At 23.0% G+C, this 23,431-nt stretch overlaps 5 protein-coding genes across 5 annotated transcripts; 3 read left to right on the forward strand and 2 right to left on the reverse strand. All coding sequences in view use genetic code 6, as the record gives it.

The window, feature by feature from the left end:
* Positions 1-722: 722 nt before the first annotated feature.
* On the reverse strand, positions 723-7,762 carry TTHERM_00047620 (hypothetical protein; the record flags this gene model as incomplete). The annotated part of the gene is made up of 5 exons (XM_001014757.3): positions 723-1,774; positions 1,924-3,926; positions 3,977-4,060; positions 4,119-4,482; positions 4,537-7,762. 5 exons carry the CDS (start codon positions 7,760-7,762, stop codon positions 723-725), a joined length of 6,729 nt encoding a protein of 2,242 aa, XP_001014757.2.
* Positions 7,763-8,804: 1,042 nt separating this feature from the next.
* Positions 8,805-10,050, forward strand: TTHERM_00047630 (vacuolar protein sorting-associated protein; the record flags this gene model as incomplete). Its single annotated transcript, XM_001014758.3, has 6 exons — positions 8,805-9,044; positions 9,203-9,277; positions 9,385-9,501; positions 9,560-9,631; positions 9,689-9,852; positions 9,936-10,050. The coding sequence occupies 6 exons, from the start codon at positions 8,805-8,807 to the stop codon at positions 10,048-10,050; spliced, it is 783 nt and encodes a 260-aa protein (XP_001014758.3).
* A 2,954-nt stretch (positions 10,051-13,004) lies between these two features.
* Positions 13,005-14,117, forward strand: TTHERM_00047640 (zinc finger, C3HC4 type (RING finger) protein; the record flags this gene model as incomplete). Its single annotated transcript, XM_001014759.3, has 1 exon — positions 13,005-14,117. The coding sequence occupies one exon, from the start codon at positions 13,005-13,007 to the stop codon at positions 14,115-14,117; it is 1,113 nt and encodes a 370-aa protein (XP_001014759.2).
* Positions 14,118-16,334: 2,217 nt separating this feature from the next.
* On the reverse strand, positions 16,335-19,701 carry TTHERM_00047650 (progesterone immunomodulatory-binding factor 1, putative; the record flags this gene model as incomplete). The annotated part of the gene is made up of 11 exons (XM_001014760.3): positions 16,335-16,441; positions 16,510-16,753; positions 16,804-16,927; positions 16,983-17,217; positions 17,291-17,411; positions 17,466-18,191; positions 18,249-18,554; positions 18,614-18,883; positions 19,006-19,263; positions 19,370-19,456; positions 19,648-19,701. 11 exons carry the CDS (start codon positions 19,699-19,701, stop codon positions 16,335-16,337), a joined length of 2,532 nt encoding a protein of 843 aa, XP_001014760.3.
* Positions 19,702-21,099: 1,398 nt separating this feature from the next.
* Positions 21,100-23,144, forward strand: TTHERM_00047660 (thioredoxin glutathione reductase; the record flags this gene model as incomplete). Its single annotated transcript, XM_001014761.4, has 6 exons — positions 21,100-21,250; positions 21,372-21,628; positions 21,792-22,058; positions 22,163-22,429; positions 22,556-23,023; positions 23,079-23,144. The coding sequence occupies 6 exons, from the start codon at positions 21,100-21,102 to the stop codon at positions 23,142-23,144; spliced, it is 1,476 nt and encodes a 491-aa protein (XP_001014761.3).
* Between the last annotated feature and the right edge of the window lie 287 nt (positions 23,145-23,431).

A 23,431-nucleotide genomic window follows, 5' to 3' on the forward strand; every position in this document is an offset into this window, starting at 1 on the left:
TTTTTATGTAAAAAATTTTTAAACTCAAACAAAAATTTAAAGATTTTGATAACTTTCTGGTAGAGAATTAAATAAAATCTTTCTATATCTAATCTCCAAAAAGTTAATTTTGAAAAAAATGGATAATTTTTAAAAAGAGCCCATCCTTTAAATGAAATTAGAACAAATTTATGCTTCTGGCTTAAAAATAAATGATAACTGTTCAAAAATATTTTTATCCAATAAAAATCAAGATATGAACAATTTTTGAGTAGTATGCTAATAAATGAATAAACTTACATTTTTTAAGAATCTATTAATATTATAATTTTTATAAATTTGCAATTATATGCAAAATGAAAAAGAATAATTTAGGTCTTATCTATCAATCAATCAATCTATATTATTTTTTATAAAGATTGATATTGTAAAGAAAATTTTTTATAAATTATCTCAACGCTATTAATATTTAATAAAATATACTTTGATGGGCTGTGATTTTTTAATTACATTAATATAAATAATAGAACTTTGGTTTAATTATTAGTTACTTAAATTATAATTCGAAAATAATAAATAATTTGATATATTTTTTATGTCGTCTAAAGATTTAGTATTACTTAATAAATATTATGTAAACTAACATTACATTTCAAATTTTGGTATTTAATTGAAATATTCACTCAGCTTAATTTTAATAGAGAGAAAGCTTAATTTGTTATAAATTGTATAATAAAATCTTATCACTTCTTTCTCTTTTGAGTTTTAATTATATCTAATGCATTTTACTTTAAATCATTCTTAATTTTGCTATAATTTTCACTTATTTACTGTTAGTATTAGTTAGGGTGAGTATTATGCTAATTAAAATCTATATTTTAATTTAAGATACTCATTTATTACTAATTTCTTACATTCATTTATGAGCCTTAAAATTAAGACTAACTTATGTATGCAGAAGGATATTACTAAATTTATAAGTTTATAATCACTTAATTTGAGTTTTAGTTTTGTTGTTATTGTTAAACCTACTATTGAATCAATAATTAACCATATTCTTAATCTTAATTTCGAAATTCTGTATTTCCTTGCACATTTTATGTGAAAAATTTGTTAGGTTCAATGATATTATTTATAGATTCTTATCTAGAAGAAGCTTGGCCATCTTCATAATTTTCAATCTAATTAAGCAATTATTTTTAATTATACTGGTATTATTTTGCTTTAATTAAATTGTTATTATTTTATTTGAAATTATTTTGGTTATTTAGAATGTAATTTAACTATGGTTACTATTGTTATTGTTAAAGAGATTTACTTGTTTCTTTAATGTTATCCATATTATAAGGACTTTCTTAAACTTAGATCTTTTATGAAGCTTATCCCTCTTTTAATGATTTTTTCATAGATCTTGATGTTAAAAAGCCATATGAGCTATTTTGGCTTAATCCATCTCCTATAGAAAATTATTATTGCTAGCTATTTCTTAATGCTTCTTACTATTTCAGGAAATTATTCTTTTTTAAATTTAAATTAGCAGTGTTATTATAATGGAAGTGCTATTTTTTTTAGCTTTATTTAATGTTATTTTTATTTCCAGAACTCTGCTTTTCTTTTTCATTTAAATTGCTAAAAGTTGCAATATATTGTTGATTAGAAGTATTACTTTGAGAAGGAGTTGAAGATTTACTTGGGCTTACATTTTCGTTAATATTTTGCTGTAATTGCTCATGTTAATTAAATATTTTATCTATTGATTTTATTTTCTTAAATCTAGGAGAAGATATTGGGTTATCTGTATTTTTTTAATAAAAAAATTTTATTGTTTTTTCAAAATTTTTTTTTATTAAATAAAAAGAAAAAAAATTTTTATTTTTTCAAAAATTTAAAATATTGATTTAAAAAAGGATATTTTAGGAAAAATAATAAAAATAAACTAATTACCTATCATCAGAATTTCATCGAATTGATTTTATGAATTTTAAGCAGTTTGCTTAAATTAATAGCTTGATTACAGTGATTGCTATAGTGATGATGAAATCTATGAATTGAAGGGTATTATATTTTACTTGGTTCTATTTTTATGTTGTAATGTCATTTAACTTATTTGAGTTGAATCAGTATCGAATAGCTGTTAATTTTATTTTTAATTGCAATAAGAAACTGTTTGGGCAGTGTTTTATGTTGCAGCTCTATTAAAGGCATTACTGTTATCTAATTAGAATTAATCTGAGTTTTAAAAAGTGTTATTTTGGTTTTTGAACTGAGGTGACATGAAAATTGGATGTGAAGCTGCTTATGCATGCCCTTAATATTGTGAAGTAGTATTTGATAAAGGATAATAATGCTACTTAAGTTTTTTATTTGGTAAACTGTTACTTAATGAATTAAACTATTATTATCTTTATGCAGTGCTATTGCTATCTATTTGTTGTGCATTTGATTAATTTAATATATTGCTTTAACTATTCTTTTTTTTTAGGTTTTCATCTAAGGATTTGTTTTTATTTAATCGAGAAAATACTTTTTCTTGGGAATTAATCCGACTGTTTTGTTAGGAAGTCAAACATTAATTTAAATTAGTTGTAGGATTATTATTAGTTGTCTAAACAAATGAACGGCTATAGTTATATTAGTTAGCGACTTAACTAGATCCAGAATTTATAATATGGTTTTGGATATTTTTAATGTTTTTATGGCTGGATTAAGAATATACGTTTGCTGCTAATTTAGTAGCTGATTCGATTATATTTTAATTACTATTTTTACTTGCTGCATGAAGGAAATTTTAAGAAGATTTTTTAAATCCTTAGTCAGCAATAGGAGGATTAATTTAGTTTAAGGCAAGCAACTGCTATACAATCTAATTATGATGAGGATTATTGCTGTATTACATTTCCCTATTTGAATCGAGAATGGACACAACATTGCTAATATCTTATTTTTTATCTATTGAAGAAGGATCTCCAACAGAATTATTTAAATGAGGAAATCTCTTTTAATTCATTTTCATAGAGTTTTGTTTTCTTGAAATGTTAAATTAATCAAATCTAGACTGAATTTATCCATCTTAACTTGTTGAAGGTATTGAGTCTCTATCTATGGATACATTTTTATGAGTTCCAATAAAGAGATTATTTTCCTTAATTATTTGATGCTTTAAGCTTATTCTTCTTTGAACTTCGATATTTAACGCTCTTAATTTATTATTTTAATTTGATGCTAAAATAGAATTTTGAATTTTATTATTTTAGTCTGATTTTTGAGTAATGTTTTCTTTTGATGCTTATTTTATCAAAGCAATATTTTGATTACTTTCATTTGCAATAGTTGATCCTATTACTTGCATTATATCAGAGTTTTTCTTTGAAGAGTCTCTCATTTTGATGGTACTTTATTGTGCTTAAGAATTTCTTACTCCTCCTTCATCTTTCTAAAAAAAGTTTGTTGAGTGAGAAATAGATTTGTTTATTTATTTATTGTTTGCTCCAAGTAGAGACATAGATTTGTTATCATATTAACGCTTTTAAGGAGGTGAAGTATACTAGTAGTGCTATTACTCAATTTTTTAATGCTAACTTCCAAAAATTATAAGAGATTGTTCGTTATTCTTTTTTTCTCCTGCCATTTGATTGCTTGGGTTATTCTTACTGTGTGTCAAATTGTTTAAATCGCTAGGAGACTAAAATTATTAAACATTATCTTGTTGAAACTATTCTGTTTGAGAAGGGATGTGATGAGATTTTGTTAAAGAATTAGTTTATAAACATAATGTTTAACACTCTAGCTAGTTTGAAGCATTTTACTTTTTGATGTTTGAAAGGCTGCAGCTTCCATGATTATTCTGGTTGATATTTCTTTATTCCTTACCATGCATCTTAGCTCTGCTTTTTGAAGAACTTGAAGGATTAGGCTGAGAAGTAACCAACTAATTCTAATATTAATTACTACATAATCATTAATTTTTAATTTAAGAATAAATTTTATTATTTTTTACCTTAAACCCTTCTGAGAAGGAGTGGCAGATGCGATTAAAGAAGAAGTAGTATTCTTTAAGTCTAATTTACTTTAGTTGTTGCTACTAAAAAAAAAAATTTTATTTAAAATAAATCTATTTTTTAAGTAGATGAAAAAATTACTATTATGAAGAAATTTAATTGTATGCCTTATAAGACTAGCTCTTTTCATTAAAATTCTATTAATTTAAAGCTAAAATATTTAATTGCTATTAGGGTGAAGGATTATGGCCTTTACTTAAATTATTCTTAATATTGTGCTGAGAGAAGTTATTGCTTTTATTTTGCAAATTATTCTTAGATTAATTGATAACTTATTATTAGCTATTTGATGCTCCTGAAATTTAATGAAGTGATTATAAAGGACTTATATGGAAATTATTTTATGGCTAGTTATTTGAATTTATTTTGGTTTTGGAACTCTACTAAAAATTATTTTAGCAGGACTAATTCTATTGCTCATTTTAATTTAGTTTCTTTTATGATTCTTTTATTTTAAAAAATTTAATTTTACTTTCAAATTTAAAAAATATTATTTTACTTTTCGTATTCCCAGCTTCATTTGATTTCTGTCCCTATTTAATTATGCTTGCAACTATTGATGGTGATGAATCTATTCCCTGAGAGTTAATTCCTTGTTGCAAAGAAGCGTTTTATTACTAATTGCTGTTCATGCTTAACTCATTATTTTATTTAAAGAATTTTTGCTGTTAGTTGCTACTTTAATTTTACTAATTTAACAAATTGTTTTGAAAAACTAATTGGCTTGCCAATTTTTTCTATGTATTATTGTAAAATGGCTTTGTTTACTGCTATTAAAATTGCATATTTGATTAATAAATTTAAGAGTTTTAGTCTATTTTAGAATTATTATTGTTATTGCTGTTGCTAATATTATTGCTATTCATATTTTTACTATTTGTAAGAGAAACATTTGGATTCTAAATGTTTTTATTTGAATAGGATTGCTGAAGTTAGTTTATTAAAAGCTTAGAAGTTTGGGATTGCTGAAGCAATTAATTTTGCTTGTATTAACTATTTGCATCAATTTTTAAATCGTAATTAGAAAAGTACTGTTAGTTCTACTCAATGATTTTATTATTCAAATTATCTCCTTTTTGCTTTTCCAACTTTTATTTTATCATCATCTAGTTTTATATCTAGACTTATAGCATCTCATTGAAGTTTTAGCTTTTTTGTGCTAATATTGGGCTTAGCTATACATAGTCCTTTTCATATAGTTTCTCTGCAGGAGATGAATCTGTTATTTATTTTTGTTGTTCAGAAAATTGCTACTTTTTTACAGGTGACTTTTATTTTTATTATCCATTATTTTATTAAATATATGTTTGCTATTGCTAAATTTGTTGTTATAGAGATTGCTGTAATAATTAAAACTGATAATCTTCAGGCTAAAGTTGTTGCTGATGTTGAGATGATTTCATAGAAGAACAGGAAGGATTATTATTTTAATTTGAGGGAGTGCTGGAGTGATTCTTTAATTTAGATAAAGAAGTTGAAGCAGCTTTTTTAATCTAGCCATTATCAATTTAACCTACTAATTGCTACAAATTAATGTTACTATTATCACTATTTTTACTTCTGTGACTATTGCAATCTTATTTTAAAAAGTTTCTTTATTCCTTAGTATTTTCTATTCTTTAAAAGTAACCTTTTTCTTGCTCTTCAAATAATTTATTCGAATTATTTTGCTTATTTTAAGCAAATTCAGCACATCTGCACACAAATTCTTAACCTTCTTCCCCTATTGCATATCTTTCCATCAAATCATCTATATCCTACAAGTCACTAACTTACTTGAAAAGATTCTTTTCTTCTTGCTATAACTAGTAACTTGGCGATTTTTAACGTTAATCTGAGCTAAATTAAGGGTTATAAACATCAAAAGTATCAGTTTCAAAGCTATTTTCTATCTCATATTCATTTAGTTACTTCATAAATGAATTTTCTCCAAAAATATTGTTATGATTTTAATCCTCCTCAGATCTTTAGCTGCTAAGATAATCTTCATCATTATCTTGCTACTCTATATCACTCTAAGATTATTGGCTACTTTTATCAATTTACTTAAGATCTTAGTAAAATTGCTCTCTTTGTTCATGTTCATAATTTTCTTAGGCAAACAACTAGTCATTCTATGTTTATAAGTTATCATTCTATTTATCAAGATACTTCTAGTAAAATTTTTAATTATCACAATAAATTCCATCACTTTAATTTCCAAATCCAAAATTATCTTGATCCATGAACTCATTAGAATGCAAGCTAAAATCATTTTAGCCTTCAAATTCGATATTTTGAATATTTTCGAATTTTTTTAGATTTTAACTGTGAAGGATATTGAGCATATCCTCAAAGTCATCTTGCTCATCACATTAACTATGACTATTATTAAACTAAATATTATCTTTTTCTTCTTCAGTTTTTTAAATGTTTTATTAATGTGTTGGTATATTTTCATTGTTTTTGAAGTAGTTATAGTTAGCTCTATTCTTATTATCAATTTTTTTATCTTAATGTTAATTACTTTCTTTTTTGTTTTAGGAATTTGCCAGTTCTCTCACTTGACATTACCCTGAAAATTGTATTTAATTTAATTAATTAAATTTAACCCTATCATCAGGCGATTCATTTTTCATCTTTTTGTAAGACTCAGTATTATAATTATTGATAAAACATTGTTATTCTTTTTAGTCTATTTATGGTATGCCTTGGTAATTTTTACCCTTAACTTAATTATCTGTCTTAGCATCTTCCTCTTCAAGCTAAACTAAATTGCTACTCAAAGACTAATTGCTTTAATCAATAAGACTGTCATTTTGATTTTCTTAATGCAGCTTCTTAGGTAAAGATAGCATTTGAAAATTATTTCTTTATTAATTTAAATTAATTTAATTTCTTTCATTGTTTTTTTACTATTGATTGGTTTTAATTTAAGATTATATTTTATTTTATCCTTATTCATTTTAAATATTATCACACTATTCATTTTAAAAACTATTTAAATTGTTTGAACTGGACTAGTTAATATTTTCTTTGTGTAATTATGACTCTGTAAAATTTGAATCGCTTTAAATATCCAACTAATATCCATAAATAGATCCATTGTTCTCTAAATGTAATTCATCTTATTTAAAATTATTACAATCAGATGAGGAAACCTGTTTATTTTTAACCTACTTGTAGTATAACTCATCTAAATTATATTTGTTTTATTAAATGATATCATTAAAAGCTTTTAGACATCCAAAATAATTAGGACGAATAGGTGGATAGACTTTTTTGTAAAAGTTAGCAAGCTATTCTATTCTCTACTTTGTTTCATGCTCAAAATAAAATCTTTTTGCATATTCAGTGTTATCGTCAATAAATAAATATTCTTTAAAAAGTACAACATGATGCACTGGACTATTGCTTAATATTTCGTTGATTGGCTTTGCAAAATAGAAAAAGAAGTACCTTTCATATTTTTCTTTTAAACTTTCTTCAACTAACTTCTATAAATGTTTGCGATTATATACACAATTTTCTTAACATTTGTTTTTTGTTTCAAAATTTTATTTTTCTTTATCTTTAAGATGTTGTTCATTCAAATGAATGATATCATCTTATAACTAGAGATCACTTTCATCTACTAAATTGAAATTCTAATTTACACCATCATAAAACTAAAATGACTTCTAGTCAGAATTTTCATCAAATTCTATATTTTAGTGATCTTCAACATCTTCATTAAACCTATTCATATTTTAAGTAGTATGGAATGCTATTCAATTAATAAAGCTTTTTTTGTTATTATTTCTATTAATCAGTGTTTTTCTACTTACAAATATTGAGTAATTTATTCAAATGCAAATGCAATTTTTTATTTAATTACATATAAACTATTGTGCAATGTAATTTTTATTGGATAATTATTTGATTAGCATTATTTAAATTAATTGAGTTAAGTATTTGTATAAAAACACAGCTTTTTTTATTTAAACGCTCATAAAACTTATATATAATTATATATTTTTCTGATACATAATTAATTCAATAAATTTGATTGATTGAATTATTAATTTTCTAGCACTTTTTACTTCATTAAAACTAACTATGAATAAAAAAAAATATTTCTTTAAAAAAATACCTACATTAATCATGCCAAAACACAATCATTTAAACTCCTAATGAAATTTAAATTTTTAAAATTTTAATAATATTAAATTATAATATTTTTAATTCCATCATTCTTTGGCAATTTTTTTATTATTATTAATAACTCACTCAATAAAAAACAACAAAAATTTTAAATAGTGCTTATTATAATGGTTTATTTTAATTTACAAATATTTTAAATATTTATTAATTTAATTTCTTTATTTTTAAAAAGCAATCAATATATTTTTAATTTAAAAAAAATAAAGCTTTTTACAAATTTTAAATGTTTTAACTTATTAATTAGAATAATAGATTCTAATTAATAGTTGTAAATTCTCAAATAAAATGATAAATATTCTAAAATTTCTCAATTTTTTATTTAATTAGAATATTAATAAATAAATAATTGTCTAAATTATTGAACATATGCCTTAAAGTAAATTTAAATTAAAAAAAAGAATTTTTCAAATATTTACATGAGCGAAAACTAAACATAGTGACCATTTAAATGAATGAAAATAATTGTAAGAAATAAATAGATTTTATATATAAATCCTGATAAAGATAATAAATTAATGTTTTTATTGTAGTATTTATTATTTTTTGATAAATTAATTTGATGAAAATCTTATAAATAGAATATGAATGAATGACATATCTTTTAAAGAAATAGATACACGATTATTAACAAAAAACAATCGATTGACTTATTAACTAACTAACCTATTTATCTAATTGTTTCTGGTCTATCTAAATACAAATTATTATCAAGAAAACAAAAATTTTTGGTATTTTATTAGGGTTATAAATAAATATAAAACTAGGAAGTAAAAATATATTAAAATGGAAGACGCTGGTGAACACTATGAAGAAGAATTCGGCGAAGTATGAGTTAATTTAAACATTTAGTATAGCAATTATTAAATCAAAAAAGCGAATATGTTTTTAACATATTAACAAGTCGCTTCACTCCTTCTTCAATCATTATTTTTAGATCATCTGAAAACCTTTTAATTGATGACAAATTTTATTATTTCAAAAAGTTAGCCGTCGTTTTTGGAGATTTCCATATTCCTATGAGAGCAACCGATATTCCTGAGCAATTCAAGGAGCTAATCGTAATTAAAATTAGATTATAAAAATTAAAAATGATTTATTTTCAGAATCTTTAACTATATTTTGTTTGTTATGTTAGATTGTTAATTATTTCTTTTACTAATAAAAGCTTCCCAACAAGATTTAATACGTTTTATGCACTGGTAATGTTGGATCAAGAGATACTTATGATTGGATAAAATCTATTTCTAATCAATGCCACATTGTTAAAGGTGATTTTGATGAAGTAAAGCAGATTTTTAGGTTGAAGACAGATTTTACATTTTATTAAATTATTAATTTAGAATACTGAATACCCTGAATTCAAAGTTGTTACTATTGGCTCTTTTAAGATTGCAATTATACATGGCCATCAAGTAAAGATATTGAAAATTAAGCAAATATGTTTTAACTGAGCTTTTATATGTAATTAGATTGTCCCTTGGGGAGATGAAGAAGCTTTATATAATCAATTAAGAGAATTAGATGCTGATATTTTGATTAGCGGACATACCCATGATCAAATAGCTAGCAAGGTTGATAAAAAATACATCTTGAATCCTGGTACCATAACAGGTGCTTACAGTCCTTTGAAGAGGTAATTTAATTTAAAATAATTAAATTTATTAAGGATATCTTAAAAAAGTTTAATCTAATTTATAATTTTTATATTAATAATAGAAATGCCTTGCCTTCATTCTTGCTTCTTGAAATCAAGGATAAACTAATAAATGTTTATTTGTATCAATTACAAAATGATGAAATCAAAATTAAGCAAACCACTATTACAAAATGATTATGAAAGAAGAAATGGAATAGCAATTAATATTATTATCTACATTATAATTTGGATTTAGATGTATAAGAAAATAGTGAAAGTTAATAAAAAGCATATAGAAATTTTTAGCAAGATTTATATTTTATTTTTAGTATTTTTTATTGATATAAATAAATATTTTTATCTTAATTTAAAAAGCATTTAGAATGTTTAAATTAATTTTTTAGAATTATTTTTAATGAATTTAAAATTAATTATTATTTTAATAGAATATCAATAAACTATAATCATGATAAGTTGTTGATTAAAAATATACTATAAGGATATTAATTATAAATTAATTGAAAAATTTACACAATAATTTTATACAAAATTACAATATTTATTATTTATTTATTAATGTTATTTTTTATCTGATAAAAAAAGATTTAACAAATTTGATAAATTTAAGGATTTAAAAGAGTTAATTTGGAAGTAATGTTTTATCTTTTTATAAAATTAGTTATTATTTTAATAAATACTAATTACTCTGACAAAACAAAAAAATTTATTGATTAAAGGTTTAAAATTAAGATTGTTAATTATAAAATAATTTTTTAATTTACAAAATAAAAGTAAATATTTGTGTTTTCATAAATAAAATAAACATAGGTACTGTAATAGTTCAAAAAATCAAACAATTTTTAAATAAGCTGTTTTAAATAAAAACAGTACACCTTTTTAAACATAAATTTAATCAAAATATTTTATCATATTTATAAATTTTCGAAAATTTACATTAATTTTTTTGAATTATTTCTTGGATTGTTAAAATAAATTTAAAATGAAATGTGTCATTAAAAATAAAATATTAATTAAATATCAAAATTTAATTTTTGAGTTAGATTCTAATAAAAAATAATATTTAAAAAATTAAATTAATTTTAATGTAAAGCATGGATTTATTTTTGTTAACTTTAATTTAATAAATCAGTCTAAAATTAATTTACTAAAATTTAAATTTTTTTCTAAAATTGACACTCACTTTAATACTTTATACTTCCTCGAACTAATACAAAATAATACAAGATTTAACTTATTTGATAATATTGTGATTATGTACTTATTATATAATAAAAAATCTATATATTATATGAATTTCTTTTAAAATTATGAAATTTAAGTAATAAAATTTACGAATATTAAATTTATCTATTTTTTATTCTCTTTTTAACAATTTCATCAATTTTATTTATTAAAAATGTTTTTTTTTATTTAATATATACCATTTTTTATTATCACTTATTTGAAATTAAATAAATTCTTATTAAAATATTTATATAATTTATTTCGTTCAAATTTTATTTTAAGAATAAATATTTTCAAAATAGTAAATATCCTATTTAATAATAAAATGGCTAAAAAAATCAAATTTTTTTTTTAATATTGGTTCATATTAGAAGATGTTTTGTGAGAAATTATTTACAAACTGGTTAGATTATACTTTAAAATAGAAAGTTTTAGTATTCACTAAGACTATTGATATAATAAATAAGGATTTTATTAAATTAATATTCACACTAAGTTAACATCTTTATATTACAAAACTTCTAATTTTTTTATTCATTTCATCAATAAATAAAATAAAATTTATTTAATTTTAAATGAATGTATAAAAATGTAGTAGATTTGGATTAATTTTTTTTGAAAGCAGCACCGTTAAGTAATTATTATGAGTAACAGATATTTTCTTGTTTATTGAAATCAAGTCTTTTTTTAAAATATTTATAAATATAGTTTATACAGAAAAGGAGTGGATAGTTTTACAAATAAATTCTATTTATAAAAATTAATTTACTAATTATATATTTATCTAAAAATAATTTCATAAAAAGTTTATTTAAAGTTTCAAATACAAATTAATCTATAATCTATTATTATTGTGGGATTTTTATAAAAACAATTTGATAATTGATGATTTGAAAGAGTCAAATAGTTGTTTCCAAAAACCTACTTTCTGATATTAAAAATATTTAAATTTTTTTGTTATTATGATTAAGAAATTAATAATAAATAAACACTTCTATTTAAAAAGATTTAAATTTTTTGAACCGAATTTTAATTATCATATTTAGAATACAAAATTGATTTAAATTTATTTACATAAAATTAAGTATTTTCAATTTGATGAAATTAAATTTTTGTCTCAAAAAATGTAAGATAAATTTAAGTTAAAAATAGTAATCATGAATGAAAGAAATTTTATGTATACTGGCAACATTAGGGACAAATAAATTTTGAAAGAGGCAAAAATTTACTAATGAATTTAAAAAATAATAATAGCAATACTTAGAAATATAAAAGGAATGCAAGTTAATTAATTGCTTATGGGGTCATTTAATTAGTACTATTTATATATTTCCTTAATAAAATAAAAGAAACGAATAATAATTACTCTTTTTATTGAGTAAAAATGAATAAAACAAAAGAGTTTTTAAATAGAAAAAATAGAATGCATAACGATAAATTTTGTTACTTTTTATCATAGTTATCAAGCATGCATGCATGCATTCATATATTTATTTATTCAATTTGTTAATTTTGATTCATAAAAATCAAGCTTAGACAATGAATTAATCTATATTTTTTGTTTGTCATTATTTATGTGCCTAGATATTTGAAGTAAGGAAGATATAAAGAATATTAAAAGTCAAACATTTTTAAGCAAAAAAATAATTAAGTAGAAAAATAAACAATACAAACAAAAACATATCAAAATTTTCAACTACAAAAGAAAATACTGATATAGTTTAAAAATAACTTCAATTTTTTGCTAAGGAAGCTTACACAAAACCATTCAAACAAAACTATTTCTCCAATTTACTTGATTAAATAGAATCTGTTGTAAAATCATTTTCAAAATCTAGCCTAAGCTTAAATTATTTGACATTATATCTGATAAACACTTAAACCTAACTCAGGATTAAGCCATCATGATGCAATCTTTAAATTTAGAAACAAATGCAGACAAATTCTTGTTGTTGTGTTTGATAACACTGTGTTGCTGGGTTCTACTTGCAGAATTTGATCAACTTATAAAAAATTGCTTAGTTGTCCTTTTGGTTTCAAAACTATATAAGCTTGATGAGCGTATTAACAAGGATGTTGATGCATATTTTAATAGCATATTTTCAATGTCTATTCCTATTAAAAAACTAGTTTGCTTTTTTATAATCGTATAAAAGAAAATATGCCATATAATTCTTCTCAATTAGCTGTATTGTGAAAGTGTATGGCGCTTCATTGAATTAGCTTTCTGGTCTGAAAAGATGCAGTTTGTAACAATTTTATGCAATGGCTTTGCTTCACACTATTTTATGCAAGGTTTCTTAGAAGGTAAATTCTGGGTACCTTTCTTGGTTCCTTTACTTTGCTTAGGATGGAATATCTACTTGGTACTACAATCAAACTTTTTGTCAAGTATTTTATGGCCAGCAGTTATACTTGTTTTCTTATTTCTATTTTGCTATGCAATTATAGCCTACTTCTTAAATTTCACTTATACCTTTTAGACTACCTATATGAGCGACATTGCTGCTTATATTGAATAGCTTGGAAGTTTCCATTTAGCTGTTTAGGTTCTTAAAATATTCAGTGCTGGCTAATTTAGTTTACAATTAATAGGGGGACCTTGCATGACTATAATTTGTGTCAACTTTACTGTTGGTGCTTGCCATTATCCTGAATAGTTTTTCATTAAATCACTTGCCTAAAGTTATTAGCAAGATGATTGTGCAATCTGTCTAGATAAGCTTGATTAAAAACCAGCAATCACGATAACTCTGACAGGATGTTTCCACTTTTTCCATGTTGATTGTCTAGATAGTTGGACATCTTAAAAGAAAAAGACTTGTCCTCTATGTAGAACTTTTATAGAAGACGATGACGATGATAATTGCTGTAACACTGGAAATCAAAATAACTCTTAATAATATACAAATAGCAATAGCATAGTCCACCACCAAAACAATAATTAATTACAAAACCCATCAATTTAAGATTAAAATAGTGAAATTTAAAGCAATTAATTAGCTGTATCTTAGTGATCTAGATCAGCGCCTATTGAAATAATTAAATTTATCATTATAAATGTATGAAAAGAACGTAAACAACCTTCAAAAAAAAATCCTGCTTTTCACATCTAAACTAAGAATTAAATAAACTAGATAGATAGATACTATTTATTTTTTAAAGGAAAATTTCTTTGATAAATGACTTGATATATAAGAAATTGCGTCATTTGAAGGAAATTCAAACTATAAAACTAACAAACAAAATATATTAACAATTGGAATGAGAGAGTTAAAATCATAAAAAATTAATTGGTCTTTTAATCTATTAATCAACCAATACCATCCTCCTCTTTACCTTATTCTAAATATCAGCTTTGCTTCTTTTTAAAAAATATCTATACAAAAAATATTTCACATTTATTGTGTAGAATACATTTTAATCTTAATTTAAATTAAATATTATATAAAATAGAAAGAAATCTTTGTAAATATAAATATGTATTATCATGCCTGCATGCGTTCATTTCTACAATTATTTATAACATAAATCAAAATTTTATTCAATTTTTTAATATTATTCTTTAATATACACTTTTACTACAAAATGGAGTAGTAATAGATAATCGAAATTTCTTTTTAACTAAAAATAAAAAATTCATAATAAACAAGAACTAAATTGATGAAAAAATTTAATTTATTGTACAGAAAAACTAGTTTTATCATTAATAATAAAATTCAATTTTTATCAAAAGAAAATGTAAATTAAATATAAAAAATTTCATATGAATTTATCTTAAGCTTTATGAAAAATTTTTCTATTTTCTTAATTTCTAAAATTTATATCTTAGACAAAAGTGACGCATAGTCTTTTTTCTTTTAAAATTGTGATTTTCCAAAAACTTAAAAAAAATCACTCATAATTAATAAACAGTCATAATTATGAATAATATACAAATAAATTATCATTTTCATATACATTATTATCTCTAAAATTTAACACATGTTTTTAGAAAATTTTACATTTTTCCTTTTCTATTTTCAAAGTGTAAATAAAATTCATAAAATACATCATAAATAAGTTAAAAAGGCTTAAATAATCTTTAGTAATTACGGCTTCTATATTTGTGAGCTAAAAAGGTTTTTTATCAAAAATATTACATATGAATTTGTATTATTTTAAGTGTATTTTTTTTATTTCCTAAATTACTTTGATTTACATTTTAGGACTAAAGTGATGCACAGTTTCTTTTCATCTGAAATTTTTATTTCGTTATATTAAATAAAGTATACAAGGTATAAAAAATATCTAAAAATTATGCTAAGATTATTTTCTTAAGATTTATTTATATCAATATCTTATTCATGCTTTATAAAATTCGAAGATATTTTTTTCACTTTTACATCAAAAATATAACATCTATGTCTATAAAAATAAAAAATTTTAAAATCTTAATTTAATTATGCATTTACTATAAGCTTCTCAATAAAATATGCAAACTCTCTAAATAAGTATAAAAATATATAAGGTCTTTTGATAACTAATTATATGAGAATAAAATACCACCACAAAATTAAAATCTAATAATAATTTAATGCTATTTTAAATTCCTCATCTTTTAACAAAAAATAATTAAAAAAATATAAATTTATTGTTTTTTCATTTTATTTTAAATAGATTAATTAAATGAGAAAACAAATAAAATCATTTGAAAAACTTCTTAAGTAGAAACTTAATTTTTAGTATTCAAATTTTTGTATTTGATTAAAAAAATTATTTGAATGGCAATATTAAGTTATAATAAATACAATTTTAGCAAATATGTATTAATTAAAATACACCCTTCATAATATAAATTATAAAATTTTTAATTAATTAAAAATGATTGGTCTTAATTAATATTTAAAACTTATTTATTAGGTTCGTAAAAATATTTAGAAAATATAATAAAACTGAGAATTAACTTTTAAATAGTTATTATGTTATTAGAAAAATAAAGAATTTATGAAATAAAGATATATAGGAATATGTATGTAATTATTTTATAAACAAGATTAATTATATTGTTTGACTAAGTAAGTATAATTTAAAATAAAGTTGAAGATTCTTTTTTATATATTTTTAATTATTGCACCTTCTATTAGTTAATTAAATAACTAAAAACCCTTTAATTCATTTTCATACAAAATATTTTATTTTCTCCAATCAAATTTTATTTTGTATTATTCTATTGTTTAAATCTATAAAATAGCTCACTTATTTAATTTAGATTTAAGTTTACTAGCCCAAGCTGGAATTCCAGATTAGCTACTTTGAACTTAATTATACGCACTTTAATATTAAGAGGTATTTTAATCTACTAAAAATTATGATAAAAAATATTTGTTATTTATTAATAATCTAAAAATATGAATGAATTTAATTTACCTCTGCTAGCATTTAAATCTGCTGATTTTTTAGGAATTGTTTTTGTGTTCTAGCTATATTATATAGGATCTATATTAGGCTTGTTTGATAATATTTCATGTATTTCTTGTAATATATCTCTAACATTTGATTAGACATTATCTTTATCTGCTTAAGCTAATCTGATTAATAGAGTTTATATATTTTAAATATTTTCTCTTCTTATTAGAAGTTTCTTAACATCCCCTTCTACACGCTCGTATTACTAACCAAAAAATTAAATTAGAAAATAGTTGAAATCAATAATTAATTTACTTCTCTTAAAACATTGTATTCTGCTTTTAAATTTTAGTAGTCTTAGTCTGACTTTTTAAGTGATTGCTTGTATTATAAAATTTCTTTTTCTTTTTCTTCGATTTATGATATAACAAATGAGTATCTTTTTTATAAATTTGTTAATTAGACATTAAAATAAGATAAAATAATTTTTTTACGGTTAACTTGATCTGTCTACCAACTCTCTTGTAATTCTAAGTTCTTCCTATGCTTTTTCTAATTCCTCTGTCTTTAACTTGAGTTATGACTAAAGCAACTCTGTCTCCTTTTATTTAGCCTATAATCTTTGGGCAAGATTGATAGCCTATCTGATTCTTCTTTTGTTTGATGTAGGGGCACTTTAAATTGTTTGCATGTATATGTTATCAGGATCATGTGGATTAGAGCTTCCAGCTATTTAAATTATTTAATAAAATTGAAAATTAATATTGATTGATTTGACTATTTTAGTATAAAATAAATTTACCTAATCCCATAACTGCATCATCTATTTCCTTCTCCATAAGTTCATAGTTTCTAAGTTACTCCTTGGAAACTGCTAACTCTGCCTTAAGCTATGCATATTCTTCTTTTTGAGAATTTTCAGCCTTTTTTAAATAAAATACTTAAGATTAGAGAATTATTACAAGATTAAAATTTACTTTGTAGTATTCTTGTCTTAAGACTATCATCTTTTCTCTTAACATTTCATTTTCTAACCTTTAAGCTTTGATATTTGTTAGATTTTCTTCATACAAATTAGAAATTCTTTCAAGTTCTTCTGATTTAAGTCTCACCTAAATTCTCAATTCAGCCATATCACTTTCAACTCTTTTTTGCAAAGTTCTATTTTCTATTAAAAGACCTTCATAAGCACTCTATTTTTCACGTAGCTATCCAGTCAAACTCTCACTTTTGATATCTACTTCTTCTTTAGCATCTCTTAAGAAGCGAATTTGCTTTTCATAAATTTCAACCAAATTATTTTTAGTTGTTTCTATTTCGAAAGCATGCTTTTCTCTAAGTTCAGAGATTTCTTTATGAATACGTTTTTCGAAGTCAACTGTAGTTGCATTTTTGTGATTAAGCAATTAGAACAGATATTCTTAAGCTTAGTCTTTAGCTTCAATTAAATCTTTTTCCAATCTATCAATTCTATCTTCCAAACGTTTATTCTTTTCATGAAGTTAAATGTTTTCCTTAGTCAAGTAATCCTTATCTTGAACTAAGAGATCATTCTTTCTTCTCAAATCATCAGTAGTCTTGTAAACATCACTCAAAACGTGTTTTCCATCTGAATCTTAGTTAAAGAAACCAATTTTTTCTTCTAACAATAGCTTTTCTTATTCAACCTGCTTGAATTTTCTCATTAATTCATCATAAGAACTCTATTAAATTAAAGAATATTTAATATAAAATACAAAATAAAATAAAATTTATTTTACAGCTTTTTCTCTAAAAATATCGAGTTCTTCCTATTGTTTAACAAGTTCTAACTCCAACATTCTTCTTGCATTGTCATAATTCAAAGTGTGTCTTTTATAATCCTCATCTTTATCATTAAGCATACGATTTGTGTGTTCTAATTCACTTAATAATTATGATTGTTTGTCACCGTTTCTTTTAAGCTCATCCCTTAATCTATTAATTTCTTTTTTTTATAATTCACTCTCCTTCTTAAAGGGATAAACCATTTCCCAAACATTTACGAGTATCCACTCATTAGTTGGTAAATCTTTTTCAGGCAAATCCTTAATGTATTTTAAAATTATATTGCATTTAAAAATTGATATAAAAATTAATTATATACCCTCAAACGAAGGTAGACATTCTCTGGTACTAAACCTGAGAGCATATCTCTAACTTAAGCTAATGCTTCTTTTATTAAAGGAATTTAGCCTTCAATATGAATAGCCTTGGTTCTTAAATTTTTAATTTCATTCAATAATCTTTCTTCCTCTCTTTTATGATCATTATGAATTATTATCTTTTCTTAGTCAAATTAAACCTTCATACGTTACACTTCATTGTTCAAAAATTAGTTTTATTTCTCTAGCATACTAATAATTGAGGTATATTTCTAAAATAAAAATAATTTAAATATTAATTTCGTGTATCAAAAGATATTTTAAAAAAATAAATATAAATATAGCCTCTGATTATACATAAAATTTTAAATTATTCAATTTTAATTCGTATTACAGCTTTTAAATTGAGAGCATCTAATTCCTAAAGCTAAGCGCTTGTTTAAGATGTAAATCCGATACCAGGTCCATTTACTGGTGGGTTTTAACTAAATGAATTAGCTTCAGAAGGATGCATTCTTACATGAGTATTGTGTAAAACTATTGGGTTGCTACGAAATGAGACATTTTGAGCTTTTTTATTTTAAATTTTATTGATATCTATTTCTTGCTTCATGATTCTTGAACTATTAAGAGATTCTCTTAAGCTATCATGCTTTTGGAAAAATATTTAAATTTTATCGTTAAAAATTTTTGTTTGAAAATTATGATAAAATGTATATTTAATTTTAAAGTTTATTAAGAGAAACAATTAATTTTACATCAATATCAACTTCACTTTCGCTAAGAGAAATCCCTCCATTCTCAATTAATTTGAGCTCTTCTTCTGAAAATTGATTTCTATCAATCTTTATAAGGAATAATGGTCAATAATTAAATTCAACACTATAAAAGTTATTTTAATTTATATGCTTCAAATGGCTGAATGAAAAGTTTTAAGAATAATAAATTAATTGGATATCTAAATATATAAATATTATAATAGGGTTTTGATTGGCTTATCTAAATGTGTTAGAATTGTTTTTATATAATTTATTACATTGTTTTCTTTCATCAACTTTAATAAATCTTATTGCCTGTTAGGAGCAGCCATTTTTAATAGAATTTATATGATTTTTGAATTGCTAGTTTTGATTTAATTGTTTGTATCAATTATTGAATAATTAATAAATTGCTTATCTATTTCCTCTAAATTTTGTTAACAATATTCAATCAAAAAATATTTACTACAAGCTCAAAAAAATTTCAAAAAGATGTTAGATTTTTAAATTAAAATAAAAAAATATGCACTCTTAATATCAATTATTGAAATTCATATTAATTACTGTATTGATTGACTGATTTCTTTGGCCCTACATTTCAATTTATTTTATAATTCAAAACTCTTCATGTTAATTTTCAAAATATCAAAGCTTTTAAAAAATTTATGTTGCTTTTCTACTTATAAACTACTTAAGAAGAATACGTTAATTATAACCATCCTAAAATAGTTAATTAAATCATTATATAAATAGACTAAAATATTTTAATCTAAATCTAATCAAAATAAAAAGAAATTTTACTTGCCATACTCATAATTTAAATTTATTAGAAAAATAAATGATTTTATTTTTTGCACATAAAAAATATCAACATAAAATTATAAAATCTATAAATAACCAATTAATTAAAAACAAATAAATAAATAAATTAAGTTCATTCTTGCTTTTAAAAATAATTTTAATGAATTGTTTTATTTTAAATTTAAATATAGAACTTAAAAATTAAATGTTTTTTTTATTTATATGTGATTATAACTCTATTTTAATATTCTTAAAGACTGTTATTAGGATTGTTTATTTGTTTGTATGATACCTTTAATATTTATATTTATTATTTTAATAAGATATCAAATATCTAAAAATAATCTATTTTAAAGATTAATAATATTTTTTTTAATAAAAAAATTTACAGATATCCTAATTTTTAAAATTATAAAGTTTCAGTGTTTTTTTGTACCTCATTAATATTCAATAAAACTCTAATTAATGTAATAAAAATATAATTTATATGTTTTTATTTACATTTTAAGGATATTTTTCATTTAATTGATAATTTATTTTGATATATCATCCACTTTTATTATGCAAAAGGCATAAAACTTCTTATTATTAGTGTATTTAGTGCTAATAAAGGGTAACATAAACTTTTTTGTAATAGAAAAAGGCTTCGAATACAAATAAATTCATGTCTTATTGCTGAAAAAATAATATTACATTTAATGTTAATGTAGCTTATCTTCCTAAGATTAATTCCAGAATTTTTAATAAAGATATAATGGTCTAAATGCATCCCTTAGTGCGTAAGAGATTTAATTGATTAAAAATTTTTTTCTATAAAAATTCTAAACTAATCAATTAGACTGACCTTAAGGTATTTATCTGACTTTTTATACTTATTAAAAGAAAAATAATTATTATTTAAGGAATTAAAATTAAAAGTTTTGACAGAAATGGACGTAGAATTTAAATACGACTTTTTCGTCATTGGTGGTGGTTCTGGAGGTTTAGCAGCTGCTAAGGAAGCTGCTTCCTTTGGAGCAAGAGTAGCTGTGGCTGACTTTGTCAAGCCTTCTCCTGTTGGCACAAAATGGGGTTTAGGAGGTAATAAATAAATCAATTATATGTTTAGCATATTTAATATCTCAGCTATTTAAGACAATAGTTGATAAACTTGAGTTTTACATAAGCCATAGCTAAAAATTTATATTAATATTTATTATAGGTACTTGTGTTAATGTCGGTTGTATTCCTAAGAAGCTTATGCACTTTGCCGCCTCATACGGTGAAAGTCATGAAGCTTAAAAGAATATGGGTTGGACTGAAATCAAGGAAAAAAACAAACATGAATGGTAACCTATGGTTGAAAGGGTTTAAGCTCATATCAAGAAATTGAATTGGGGTTACAAGGTTGAACTCGCTGAAAAGGAAGTCAAGTACTACAATAGCTTGGCTAGTATAGTAGGCAAGAATACAATTGAAGTAATAAACATTAATAAATATATTGTTTTGTTTAAAATCGTTTCTCTCCTCTATTTTTTTTATTTATGTAAGAGATGCTATTTTTATATAAAAGTATAAAGAGGGAAATAATGTGTTTATTAATCATTTACGTATTTTTTAATCAATTTTTTTTAATATTTAGCTTACTAACAGAAAGGGAGAAAAGGAATAAGTTACTGCTAAGTACATTTTGATTGCTGTTGGTGGTAGACCAACATTCTTAGATATTCCTAATACTGAAAAGTTAGTCATTACTTCTGATGATATCTTTTCTATGTAAAACCCTCCTGGAAAAACATTAGTCGTTGGTGCTTCCTATATAGCCTTAGAATGTGCAGGTTTCTTAGCTGGTTTTGGTTATGACGTTACTGTCATGGTTAGATCAATTCTCTTAAGAGGTTTTGACTAAGTAATTTATTAATCATTTACATTTTATTTGCATTAAAATTGAAAAATGATTATTGAATCTTATAAATAAATAAATTACTTACTTTAAAATTTTGAAAATTTTAGGAAATTGCTGAAAAAATTGGTGAATACATGGCAAGACACGGAACCAAATTCATCCGTGGTACTGTACCTCACCATATTGAAGCTACTCCTGATGGCAGAAGACGTGTAGTTTGGAAATCTCCAGTAGAAGGTTAGGGAGATGTTGAAGAAATTTTCGACACTGTTATGCTAGCAATTGGAAGAACATCTGATACCAAGAATATCGGTGTAGAGACTATGGGTATTAAAACAAAGCCCAATGGAAAAATTATTGCTAACGATGACGATGTATATTTTTATTATAAGTTTATTCTTTACTTGATGTTAATAATAAATTTGTTCAAATTAATTATTTTAACATAATTTTTATACACTTAATACAAATATATTGAATTTTTGTTAAAATTTATATAGACCACTAATGTTGAAAATATTTTCGCTATTGGTGATTGTGTAGACAAGAGACCAGAATTGACTCCTACTGCTATTAAGGCTGGAAGACTTTTAGCTCGTAGATTGTTCAATGGTGACACTAAACTCATGGATTACAACTCCATTCCAACTACTGTTTTCACTCCTATTGAATATGGTACCATTGGTTTATCTGAAGAAGATGCCAAGACTAAATATGGAGAAGATAACATTAAAGTTTATTACTCAATTTTCACTCCTCTTGATTGGTCATACTCTGACCATAAGCATGATGACAAGGGTCACGCCAAGTTGATTGTCAATAAGGCTGATGACGAGCGTGTCGTTGGTTTCCATTATCTTGGTCCTCATGCAGGTGAAGTTACATAAGGTTTTGCTATTGCCTTCAAGTTTAAGGCAACTAAAGCTAACTTTGATGATGTCGTTGGTATTCATCCTACATATGCTGAAGTAATTAAATTTTTTTTTTTACATTTAAATTAAATAATTTATAATTATTATTAAGGAATTCACAACTTTGAAGAATGTCAAAGGAGAGGGTGAAGCCTAAGAATCAGGCTGCTGAGGTTGATCGAGCCAACTGCTTATGGATAGGGCAGTTGGCGATGATCTCATCGTCCCACCTCCATATATTAAAGTATTTTGTTGAAAAGAACATATGACTACACAGATCAAATAAATTCTTGAACATGTCCTATTTTGTTGGAGTGCTATTGTTTCATACAAATTGTGATGAAATAATACCTTCAACTGGTAGGAATATAATGATTAGAGAACTCCTAACCTCACTGAGGAGGGTTTTCTATGAGGCAAGATTATTGATTTTGTTGTAGTTTTAGGTTACTTTTTGGCATAAAT

Source organism: Tetrahymena thermophila (genome assembly GCF_000189635.1).
Source record: "Tetrahymena thermophila SB210 genomic scaffold scf_8254659, whole genome shotgun sequence".
Classification (NCBI taxonomy): domain Eukaryota; phylum Ciliophora; class Oligohymenophorea; order Hymenostomatida; family Tetrahymenidae; genus Tetrahymena; species Tetrahymena thermophila.